General features: G+C 37.3%; 1 protein-coding gene across 1 annotated transcript in view; it reads left to right on the top strand.

The window, feature by feature from the left end:
* Positions 1 to 13,554, top strand: part of LOC136858752 (lysosomal cobalamin transporter ABCD4) — a 113,550-nt gene that overhangs the window by 61,093 nt on the left and 38,903 nt on the right. Inside the window, exon 6 of the mRNA XM_068226737.1 lies at positions 8,396 to 8,663. Within this exon, the coding sequence (XP_068082838.1) occupies positions 8,396 to 8,663 (268 nt within the window). The remainder of the gene's footprint in view (positions 1 to 8,395; positions 8,664 to 13,554) is intronic.

The following is a 13,554-nucleotide window of genomic DNA, read 5'->3' as shown; positions in this document are numbered from 1 at the left end:
AGGAGTTCTTTTAGGCACAAGATTTAAATGTGCGGCGTAGAGGTGTACATCCCGGTACAATTATTATTATTATTATTATTATTATTATTATTATTATTATTATTATTATTATTATTATTATTATTATTATTATTATTATTATTATTATTATTATTATTATTGTGGATATTTCAGCCTTATAAAATTCCGGCATTTACGTGAAATGGAAAACTACAGAAATCATTTCAAGAACAATCGGTGAGATTTGAACCCACGGCACCTCCCGACTTCGGGTTACTAGTCCGTCGCACTATCACTGAGCAAGTCCAGTTTTATGGGTGGTTTAAGTTTGCGTTTTAGTATTCAGGGGTCTCTCTTCATTACCTCATAATCTATTTTAGATCGCCGTAATGCAATATTAATATTATTTTATTCATGTCTAAATTCCCGAGCTACAATAATAATAATAATAATAATAATAATAATAATAATAATGTTGGGTATTCAGCCTGAAGGCTGGTTTGATCCTCTGCAACTCCGCCAACAGTTGGCATCACTGAAGAGGCGTACTAGGGAAATGAGGAGTGAGGTAGTTTCCCGTTGCTTTCCTCACTGAGCCAGCCGCTGCTATTACATATCAGTCTGCCAAGCCCACTGAAATGCATGCACCAACCGACCCTATGAGCGATATTTTCACACCATTCATAACAGGGACTGGCTGCATAAGGAATGGTATTACTAGAATCACTCATACCTCGTTCACTTTCATACTGTCAAAGCCAAGGATGAGACTGGGACAGGTCAATGAAAGTAACAAATTTGATATAGCCCATATCGGAAGACATAGTGCACTATAATAATAATAATAATAATAATAATAATAATAATAATAATAATAATAACAATAATAATAATAATAATAATAATTCAGTTTACATCGAAATGACAAATAGATTCCATAAAAAAGGTTTTATTCCTGCTCTGGCTTGTTTGGTGCTAATGTGGTAGACAGTTCGGCAATTCTGACTACGGCAGACGTAGTAAATCCTATTAACCCTTAATAGTCACCGGGCTGCCGCTGGAGTGTAGTGGTGTGAGGCGAGGTCGTCATGTTTTGTCCCCAACTATAAGGCTAATGCTATTGATCTTGGAACATGAGTATTGGCTCTCCATGATATACCAGCAAGTTTCTGAAGAATGTTATTTCTAATTTTAACTTTAACAGCTACATTCGAGAGATTTTGCTTGAAAGTCAAAGTTCTGTCAAGCGTTATTCTCAAGTGTTTTGGTGTACTGTGGAATGGCAACACTTGACCTCGAAATCTGATTGTTGGTTTGTAATTCGACTGTCTATTGCATAATTGGAATGTAGATATAACTGTTTTTTGAGGATTAATATGCAGGCACCATTTCTTGAAGTATACATCCAAGGCTTCCATATTAGTGGCTAAAGTAGTTTGAGTCATAAAAGTTGGAGCACTGAGTCACCAAACAAATGTCATCAGCATAAATGCATTTTCTTGAAGATGTGTCTGGGAAGCTGTATATGTACAGGCTGAAAAGAAGGGGAGCAAGGACTGATCCTTGATTCAAACCATCATTTAATTTAAACACTCTACTTCTGCCATTAACAGCGTAGATCTGGTAGTACCTACTGCTAAGCATATTGCTAAGTAAGGCCATAAGTTTACGACATGTTATAACATTCAAAAATCTTGGTATGGTGTGGTCTGTCATCGCACGGTTTGATTGGCTCAGTCTTCTTTGAAGATATCGTAACTGGTGAGGTGCATCTTCATATGCTGCAAACATTGATTTTACCTGCCATCCTAGAGGTATTTGGAAATGAAAGATTTTACCTATAACAAGATGGTCTACCTGCATGATGGACAGGTCGAAGAGGAGCTGTTGAGTACCCACCACGGTCTCCAAACCTTACACCTCTTGACTTCTATCTATGCAGGACCTTGAAAAATGAAGTTTATCGACAGAAGCCAGCTACACTGCACGAGGTACGAGAAACCATCGATGCGTCCTGTGTGGCTGTCACACCGGCATCACTGACAACCGTACTTCGGTCAGCAGTTCAGGGGTATCGATGTTGTTGGGCTGCTAATGGGGGTCACTTTGAACACTTAAAATAACATTCCCCAACCATGAAAGAATTTTAAAGGTATGTCATTTTGTTTCATTAATATTGACTATAAAAGAGTGTCTTCCTTTTTCTGGACCCCTCTGTGTACACTTTTGTCATAATTCTAACATGAGTAAGGAAGGAAAAGGGGATAATAAGGTTTTTATTTTTTATAATGCTTTTCATGTTGGGTTAGAAGCTATTTATATATTATTCAATGCGATATATAATTTAAATGTCCAGTATTTTCTTAGTTTGTTGGTAAACTATCTAAGAAGTATGTAGTATAGTATATATTTTTCTATATCACAGGATTATACTGGCATCAAATATTCAAAAATATGGTCAAATTTTCTTCATTACAATTTGTTTTTAGAACTTGATATTACATTGATGCAGTACATCATCATCATCATCATCATCATCATCATTTGCAGTTTCCAGCTGTTAGCCGGGTCTGCTTAATGCAGCACATATTGACATTAAATATTCAGAAATATGGTAAAATTGTTGTTCATTACAATTTGTCTTTAGAACTGGTAATATTGTTCATTGGATGCCCCTCAGAAAATAATCGCGCGTGTGTGTGCAAGCTTTCTCACCATATATATTTGCCTCTGTGTTTGTGATTATTCTAAAATAAAGCTGGGAAAATTTATGTAGCTTAAATTGAATTACTGTATGCATTTTTGTTGCTTGAAGCTTATGTGTTTTGTTCTGTTTATGTTTTGGGCAGCATCACGGGAGTGCTTCATGTTTGGGCTAGGTAGTGTGGTAGCTATGTTGGGCTATCTTATCTGCTTGGAAGATACATTGGTTAGTATTGCACTGTTATTCTGTATTTTATCTTTAGTTTATGCTTAAAATGGAATGTTATGTTATATACAGTATTTTGCTGCACTGTTTTCTTAGCATGCAGAAATATGCTGATCTGACAAGGGAAGGGCAAAAACCGGGGGATCACGGATCTTACGTAAATTTTGCATATACATTAAAAGAGTCAAGAATAACGCAACAGCCAAAACATTTAATTCAGAAGTTAACTCATGCGGCCTATAGAAAGCGTTGAAGTTTGCACATTTGAATTGGTGCGCTTCGCTACACAGGATTGCGGTGTGTGCTAGGTTCACTCATCGAAGGACTGTGCCACTCATCCTCTTTTTCATTTCGTTAATTGTGTAGCACATCGAGAAAATGATGTAGAGGCATTAAGAGAAATAATTTAATTCTGCCATTGATTGTGGGTCTATAAAGGCAATAGAATAATATTGCTATAGTGAAAATAAAGGTTAATCAGCATAACAAGGGATGTTACACACGAAAGTAAGATACTCTTTATATCTTCTGCAAAAATTATGCTTCTGATAGAAATGTTGAAAGCACAAAGCGGTTCTACATCAGTCATACCTAATGAAGTGAGGATAAGGGCTTAATGTCACATGGTCCATATTTTTCTTCCAATGCAAAAGTAACATTGCCTATGTTGAATACCATTATACAAACAACCACCAGTCCCATACAAGTCATCGTGGCCTCAGATCAGCTGTTGGACAGTGCGAGTTGTGGGTAGGGTATGGAGTAGTCGCAGCCTGCGTAGCCAAGCGTGCTAATTAAAACAAAAACTTTAACGCTTTCTGGAGGTTGCACAAGTTAATTTCTGAAATAAGTATTTTGGCTATTGTGTTATTCTTGGCTCATTTAACATGTGTGGAAAATTTACACGAGATCAATGATTCCCCAGTACGCACCCTTCTTTGTGAAGAATAATTTACACTTCTTAATATTATTGCATGTTATATGTGTTTATTTTTCAACACATTAAATGCATATGTTATATTTTATTATTTATTTACTCTATCTTTGATTGTTCATAATTAATTGTCGGGTACAATATTTTCAGTATAAAAAGGAGTCTGTTAAAATACATCAGGTTATTTTCTTATACCACAAAGATAAAAATATTTCATTTTGCTTTGTATCTTATTGGTTTGCTTTAATATGAGCTAGAGAATTAATCCACACTGATATTTTCTGTTTCCTATATATACAGTACTAACCATGACTACTTGTGTAATTCTTAACCACACACTCCACCTTTACAATACAAATTGCCTGTCTTTATTAAGACAACATTAAAATTTGTTAATTTCACAATTGGTCTGACAGCTGTACAAGAACAGAAGAGATATCATTAATATTCAGATTTTGTTATATATTTGTTCAGCTCTTAAGGTCTTTGCGTCTTAACAGATTTAATGAATAACAAGCATCCTCTAGCTTGTAGTGTAATTCTGTAAAGCGGACCCTAAACCATCAATAAAACTGTCAGTACTGACAAATACTGACAATAATACTGATCGTGTGTGGACATCAATGATGGAATGAAGGCCAGTACTGAAGCAGATCTGGATTTTATGATCTGTGAGCATCAGTACTGTAGAGTGGTGGGGATACTGACAGTGTGAGTGCCAGTATAATGGAGCAGCGATGGACGACTCATGTGCTTCTCAAAGTCAAGTAGGAGTACTTGTGGAACCGTTGGGTGATCGCGACTTATTACAACGGTTTATCAAACTGTACGTAACACTACCAGAATTGTGGGAAGCTTCCAATCCAGAATATATGAACAAAAATAGAGATGAACTGTTACTTTTATACTCTCAAGTTGAAAGCAAATGAAACCCATGAAGATGTGAGGAAAAACCTTACATTCAAATTACCATAATTAATCGCCTGACTCGTTGGCTGAATAGTCAGCGTACTGGCCTTTGGTTTAGAGGGTCATGAGTTTGATTCCCAGTCGGGTCTGGGATTTTAACCTTCATTGGTTAATTCCAGTGGCCTGGGGGCTGGGTGTCTGTGCTGTCCCCAACATCCCTGCAAGTCACACACCACACAGAACACTATCCTCCACAACAATAACACGCAGTTACCTACACATGGCAGATGCCGCCCACCCTCATCGGAGGGTCTGCCTTACAAGAGTTGCACTCGGCTAGAAATAGCCACGTGAAATTATTATTTATTACCGTAATTAATTAAAAAAATAGTTGAGTCAAAACATTCAGAGAAAGGGACAGATGATATAAAGTATACATACCATCATCGTGAGTGTTTTATGCACTTTAGTTCTTGAATAAAACCAAAGTTTCTGTTGTGCTCAACACTCCCATAGACAGAAATGTGTTCACACTTTTCACTTAATTTAAGTCTATTGGGGAATAAACGGATTAGATTGTTCAATAAGACATAGCCCCGACATTATATAACTCAGAGGTGTATTGTGAGGCCTACCAAGGTTATCGGTGAAGCCCAAACGGCAAATAAGACAATGGAAATCTTAAAGCGCATTATAATGTAAGCATCTGACACATTGTTCCATTTACAGAACTTGAAAGCAGTGAGAAAAAATGTCGCTTGTGATTCTAAGTGCAAGGCATCGGAGGCCGACATTGCAGCCCTAGCGGTACGTCCCTCTCCCCTCGACTCACCTCGCACGGCTTGCTGCTGTATATCAGATAGGTGAGGGGACCGAGGGGATAGATATGCAAAGCTTTGGACCGTTCGATCGCCACTGCTAACCAGGGAGAGAAAGCAACCGTGCGTTCCTTATCACATACACTTCTTCACCTCATACTTCTGACTTAATTATATAAATAACAGAGTGCTAGTATTTCATTTTTACTCTCATCTACTTTTACATCCTTGTAGGAAGAAACTGCAATGTCTGCTGTTATAGGAGTAGTATAATTTTCCTTTTTATACGTAGATCTGCTAAAATGAAATGTAATCTTTCAGGTTCAGTATTCTCTTTTGTTGTTTGGAATCGAACCTGTGATCATGGGTCAGACAGCACCACTAATCCACCGAGAAAGCTAATAAACCAGTGGACGACGTTTAGGACCGCATGTAACGCTGTGAAATTCCACATGTTCTTTTGAAAATAATAATAATAATAATAATAATAATAATAATAATAATAATAATAATAATAATAATAATAATAATAATAATGTGGTGCATGGCCTCTGGAAAGGCTTGGTGGTGACGCTATGAAGATGTCGTAAACACCCAGTTCCGAAGCGAAGGGAATTAAGAGTATGAGGAGGTTGATTCTGAGAATTGAACCGGGGCCATCACACCAAAGGCAAACATTCTACCTATTTAGCCATAAAGAAGGACTTTAATTTGTTAAACCCTCAGCTACCATTTCCACTAATCAGGTATTGAGTATTGGCAGCGGCAGAAGCCAGGGCAGTAAGTTTTAAAACAGCATCGACAGCACAGCAAGCTCCTCCGGTAGCTCAAACACTTACGGCTTGACGTTCACTAAACCAACTATCGAAAAGGAGTAACCTAAGTCTAGTGGTAGCCCACAACTTGATCACAGTGTACGCCACTGATATAACTTCTGTTCTTTATAACAAAGAAGTTTTGTTTATTAGTAATGAGTTTTCTAATGAATGTCTTACCTTTATGTGCTCTTGCAAAACGTAACAAAATACTTCACATGTTTCTACAACTGCCACACTGATGGAAAGGAAACTGGTGATATTAGAGCGGAAAACTTTAAATCTTCAAAATTTCTTCCACTTGCAAAATACCTTAATGTCACCGCTAATCTCCCTGTCACCAATAAACAGGTCTGCACGTGTGTATTCTGCCTTATTAGAAAATGCTCTACCATTCCAAATAAGGGCCGGTGACCTTAGATGTTAGGCCCCTTTAAACAACAAGCATCATCGTCATAATCATTCTAAGTAATTTCTCAAAAGTACCGTTACTCATTCGGATGTAGTTTTGATAATCTTCTGTGTCGGTATGTTGTATTTCTCTCAAGAATTTCCTATGAGAATACTCTTCTCATTTTTAAGCTAATCTTTAATGCATTGTTTATGTTTACCACTGTGTTTCATGCAGAGTGCTAGTATGATAGCTACATATCATCTTTTACGATCCTTTTTGATGGAATACTGCAGTGATCTACAAGTGCACAAGTATTGACCAAAATATTGACTGAAAGTGGAGTCCAGCAAGGCAGTGCACTATCCCCATTATTATCACCATCATGGATGACATAATGAACAACACCAAGAAAACCTCTGGTGAAACAAATGCAATGGCCTTCGCTGATGACATTGTGATCTGGGGAGAAACTGAGGAACAAGTACAGTCGAGACTCAATGAATGGAAGGTTAAGTTCCAGGAGTTCAATCTCAAGATAAGCGAACTCAAAACAGGAGCGATGGCAGTAAACAGAGAGGGACAACCAGCGAACATCATGCTTGGAAACCATTCACTAGAAAGTGTGGAAAGCTTTACATACCTCGGCAATGTAATATCTCAAGATACACTAGCCACAAAGGAGGTGGCGAATAGAGTGCAGAAGAGCTCCCACTTTTACCAGCTAGTACGAACACTCCTCTGGGATCCCAAAGTACCAACAAAATCAAAGCTGGTAATGTTCAATCAGTACTTCATACCAATCTTAACCTATGGTATTGAAACCTGCACCCTTGTTAAGAAAGACTCATGAAGGTTTCAGGCATCCGAGATGAAGTTCTTTAGGTCCACAATTCAAAAAACCAAACTGGACAAGTTGAGGAATGATGTGGTTAGGAAGGAAGCTGGGATTGAGACATCATTGTTAGATCGGGTCAGCATGTCCAGACTGAAGTGGTTTGGGTATGTAATGGGGATGGAGCCAACAAGGACAGCATATGTTAACTTGGAGAGACATGTGGCAGGGAACCAGATGGTGAGAAGACCAAGAACCCACTGGATGGACATCGTAAAAATGGAAATTGCAGATCAGGGAAGGACACTGGAGGACATTATTAACAACAGAACGTATCTCAGTAATGCAGAATGGAAGAGGCTCGCCAAGAGTACCTGGGAAACTGGAACTGTAAAATGATGATGATGATGATGATGATGATGATGATGATGATGATGATGATGATGATGATGATGATGATGATGTAAGGTCTCTACACTACTGTTGTGTAATGTCAGTATTATCGACTCCATATTACTGATCAGTATTACTGACCGTGTAGGGTCCGCTTGAAAATGGCTTAGGGGTACAGAATCCCTACTGTTTATGGAGCTCTCCCTGCAAAACCACAATACAGGCTGGAGGACTGTTGAAACTTGATAAATACTGTACTGTATGATTACAATCTATTCTTGTAGTGTATAGAAATTTAAATTCCTGGTTATAGGGTACTTTTATCTATTTGAAAACTCCATTGTTCAACATGTTGTATTTTACTGTGGTAGACAGTTTCACCTGAGGATACAGGCCAGTGCAGAAGTGTTAGCATTTTATGATGCTGGCCAGCTGGAACTCCTGAGAGCCAATCACAGATTGATGAGAGTGATGAATACCCAAGAAAAACTATACAGAAGACAGCTAATACTCAACCTTGTCATCAACTCATTTGATTACTTGGGAAGCATTATGAGCTACGTCATACTCTTTATCCCAGTGTACTTCAGTTGGTACGACTACATGGATTCTGTACAGATCAGTGTCTTAATCAGTCAGGTGAGGAATTTGCATGCCTTAATTTATAATATGTATTTAAATAGCATATCATGTTTCATGTATTAGCTTGAGTATTTATAGTCTGTACCAAATGGGAAGTCGTATCTGTTGTGGTCATTTTTATGAAGTAAAAATATTTTAGTGTGAAGCAAGTGATTTTGAGTGCAGTGAAGTTTTATGTAAAGTGCTGTGTGTTGAATGGGTGGGGGTAACATGACAACATAGCAGCCATTTGTTTGGACAGTTTTGAGTAGCCTCTAAAGACCAAAATGCTTCCCATTTGATATGGACTATAAATTTTCCATCCCTGAATGGTTTTTTTTTTTTTTTTTGTAATTTCCAGGTAGTTTCTCTAAATTAGAGATAAAAGAAATTTGTATTTCCATAAGTTTCCAAATTGAAAGTTCTTTTATTCATAGGGTAGGGGGGGGGGGGCAATATCCGGACAGCTCCTGTTTCTGGACACTCGTAATGCCTATGTGGTTTACATTTGAAATAAGCGTCAGATGTGTTTTCGAAACAGATAATTGGATGACAGTACCCTCTTGCAGTAGAATGAAACGGTAATGAATGGGAGGAGTCGCGCGGTTCTTGCTCCAGACGTTATCAACAGAAACACGGTAAGACGTGCCTCCTATACTATATTTCATTTAAATTGAGAAAATGTTAAACCCGAGAGTAAGAGAAAGGTTTAACCCGGCAATGTGTGGGTGGTAATATGTTGGTCACAGCACGTGTCATCATGGCACGCAATTTAAACGATGGACAGACTCGTTCTTATTTCCGGATGCTCGATTGTTCCCAGTTCTGGACAGCAATACATACCAACGATATACTCAAAGCTGGTTAATTTTACAGGTTAAAGAGCCCACCGACATGTATAAAGACAATTATTAAATATTGTTACTCATTTACGTTTGATAACTTTGGTTCTCAAGCTACCAGTTCAATTTAGAGGGGTGCCCAAGATAAAGAGGTATGACTTTTTCTTCACATATCAGTACAGTAATGCTGTAGATACATTCTGAGATGATGAAATTGCTCATTAAACGCAAGATACTATCTGCGTCTGACGAGAAGTCGCGGCAGCTTGTAGGTACGGCAGGTGTAACAGATACTGTACTCATTACAAACATTAGTTGTGACAGAAAAATCAGATCCATGTTCATTATTAAGCTATTCATTATGCATTACTTATAGTAAACGTGTAAGTATGGCACAGTTGTACTACCACATTAAAACTTCACACCACCACCTTAATACGCAAGAGTCACCACGGACGGAACAGATGTTTATTATCAGGCCTTGAGACTTTAGATAGATACATGCATGGCAGCAATACTTACCTTTTGCAACCCTTACCCCGCAACCATACGCCTTCTCTCACTTGCTTCTTATTTGAATGCCAGGTGGAATAAAGAAGATACAGTTACAGGGAAAACCCACCCTCAAAAGCTATTTCTCTAAGCCCATTGTGTATTGACTTCATGGCGACTGAACCCTAATCAGGTAACCGTATCAGGCAATTCAGCACTTTTAACAGGACAGACTTTATATGACCCTCAGGGCTGACCAGCTTCATTTATAGAGGGGTGTCCAAGTTAGAGGGAAAATGAGGTTCTACCTCAACCCTGTCCTTAAAAATTAAAAAACCTTATAAGGGCTATAGCCTACATGTTTATGTGTTTTTGTGGTATTGACTATTTCAGTACATATGAGATCATGGATTCATTGTGTCCTGTGCCAGATATGGTTTCACGAAGTTTGTGTGGGAACAGCATGAATAATATAAGAGAATTTATTGGACTCCAACCTATTCAATACATTACAGGATGTTAACATTTTTAGTTAAACATCGTTAAAATGGAGACATGTTTCGCCCTCCATGTGGGGCATCATCAGTCATATCAAAGCACCTCAAAATTAAACCAGACGTCTGGTTGGAAATTATGAACATAATATGTAGAATACATTAAAAACACGTACAAAGTCCTATCCTAAACGAAATAACAATAGACTAGTTACACATAGTAAAATACGCTAGTGGTTTCTTAATATTGAAATGAGGCCATCATATGCACAGTATAAAAATGGAAGTCAACTAGGAAGAACCTAATGATGTTTTTAACTATCTTCATTTGAAGCCGGTGTTGTTTTAACTCTGTCTTAGCACAGCCTCAATTTATAATCAACAAAAGCTGTTCACTTGCACTGTGCACTCCATTCAAATAGAGAGTGACCAACGGAGTTGACTACCTCATGAATCCTAGGGCGAATTATTTTGGTTGGAGCCAAATTACAAACAGACAAATTGGAATGTTTTACCTCATCAATTTTAACAATTATAAATAAGTGTACAGTAATTATAAATTGTGTTTTATTTTGCCAACATTTGTATATACTACGTAGAACTACCATCGAACTCAATATCATATGGACTTTGATTACTTCCATTTTCATACTGTGCATATGATGGCCTCATTTTAATATTAAGAAACCACTAGCGTATTTTACTATGTGTAACTAGTCTATTGTTATTTCGTTTAGGATAGGACTTTGTACGTGTTTTTAATGTATTCTTTCTTACATATTATGTTCATAATTTCCAACCAGACGTCTGGTTTAATTTTGAGGTGCTTTGATATGACTGATGATGCCCCACATGGAGGGCGAAACATGTCTCCATTTTAACGATGTTTAACTAAAAATGTTAACATCCTGTAATGTATTGAATAGGTTGGAGTCCAATAAATTCTCTTATATTATTATTGAGATTCTTTCAATACGGAAAATAAAATGATTTTCATTACTTGTAACAGCATGAAAGCGTGATTTTGTGTATAGCAGATGTATTGTAAAACAATATGAAATGTAAATGGTAATGTACCGTGCATGTGTTAGGTTGAATGGTGGGGATCTAAACCATCGTAACTGGCATAAATGTGATGTCTGGAAAATGGCACACTATGTTTCAGTTATGTCCGGATTTAAGAACATCTGTTCCTATTATCGGACCTTTTCAATTAATTTTGAAAATATTGTTTTTGTGTAAGTATGTAATATTATCTAAATGTTGTTAAACCCACCAGTATCATTAAAGAAGATAATATGAAACTGTGTGTATTTTAGTGGTAAAAATATTCACTGCTATGTGATATATCCAAACACATCTGAATCGTCCAGATATAGGGCCCCCTACCCTAGTCAGTGAATTAGCAGTGTCCCACTTTCTCACTCCATACTACAGCATTAAAGAAGCAATAACCATACTGCTACAGCAATAAGACCTGGCTGAATTGCTCAAATGGTAGAGCTCTGGCTTTCTGAGACATAGGTGGTGAGTTTGATCCTCGCTCAGTTCAGTGGTATTTGAAGTTGCTTAAATACTCTAGCCTTGTGGTATCAGCAGATTTCCTGGTGGGATTGTCCTGTTGGACAAAAGTTTTGGCATTTTGACATCTCTGAAAAGCCGTAGTTAGTTCGAGTGTTTGATTTGGCAATGTATGGATCATGTCATTTTAACCATTTTCTTCCAGTATTCCTGCATTCATTTTCAGTGAGCTTCCTCTTTAGTCCATTTCTTGCTTGTTTTGGGTTTTGCCTTTTTCTGGAAATCATAGTTTCTTCCAAGTTTCTTTCAAAGAGGATCACATCTCAGGACATCATCATGTGTGACCCCGATGTCTTGCAAGTCCCTATCAACCTCAGTGAACCAGGTTCTATATTGAATGGTGTCCATTATCTTTTCCATATGTGAATATAGTTCACAGTTATGCCTTTATCTGTACCGTACTCATAATTTTCTTTGACCAAATCCAAGCTTTTTCTTAACCTTCTGAACTCCATTACTCTTACCGTATGCTTCCTGCTCTGCTCCAAATAATGTCTGCACTATGAACACTGCAAATCTAACACAGAATATAACTATGTTACAATAGACATGATATAGGCTTTTGGGCTTATGCCATGTCAAGAAAATAAGGTGAAATTCTTTACGTTTCACAGAGCAGTGTTTAAGAAGCCTTTCACACGGGCAGTTGAGATTTTCTTCTGATGATGCAGAGTACAGTAGAACCTCGATTATATGTTCCCGGAAGCTACGTTTACCCGTATTATCCGTCCAAATTACGTGGTCCCGCGAGCATCCTAATTAAATCACGTTGTAAAAATCCCACATTATCCGTCCCTCGAAGAAACGATTTCCCATATCAACCGTTCAGAAATTTCAGTCCCATCAACGCTAAATCCTCGAGCACGCGTTTTTCAAGAAACTGTATCTCACGAAAGGACGGCAACACATACTTGTGGATCTTGGTGTTAACGTCCAGTCATTGTAATAGACAAGAAAAATGTTCCACCGATCAATACATTTATTGTGAATGAATTTATTTATTTATTTATTTATTCAGGATCAGCAACAGCATGACGCCGAATTACAACGATCTGAGCTATGTACAACAGATATGAATCTAAAATGAAAGATATATAAATACTTACAAAGGACACGAATATACACAATAAAAACTGTACAATCATATATAATACATATTTACATAAACAACGTTATTAAAAAGAAAAATACATTTACAGTAAATACAGGAGCAGAACGCTAAAGAACAAGAAGGAAAATTAAGTTATATGATAAATATCATGACAGAAGGAAGGAAACGTTACGAAGAGATCTAGGTTGTTGTTGATAGATAATGTATTAAACATTGCTGGAATAATTATTGCACTAGTACCGGTTTTGGCCTAGTACTAGTACTAATGCAATAATTCATTCACAATAAGTGTATTGATCGGTGGAACATTTTTCTTGTCTATTACATTGAATCCAATCAATACGGAATATGAAACTTATAAATAATAAAACGTCCAGTCATTGCGGTAA

This window comes from Anabrus simplex, chromosome 1 (genome assembly GCF_040414725.1).
Source record: "Anabrus simplex isolate iqAnaSimp1 chromosome 1, ASM4041472v1, whole genome shotgun sequence".
Lineage (NCBI taxonomy): Eukaryota > Metazoa > Arthropoda > Insecta > Orthoptera > Tettigoniidae > Anabrus > Anabrus simplex.
Note: the sequence above shows the minus strand (reverse complement) of the source record. Positions and strands in the feature narration are given on the sequence as shown.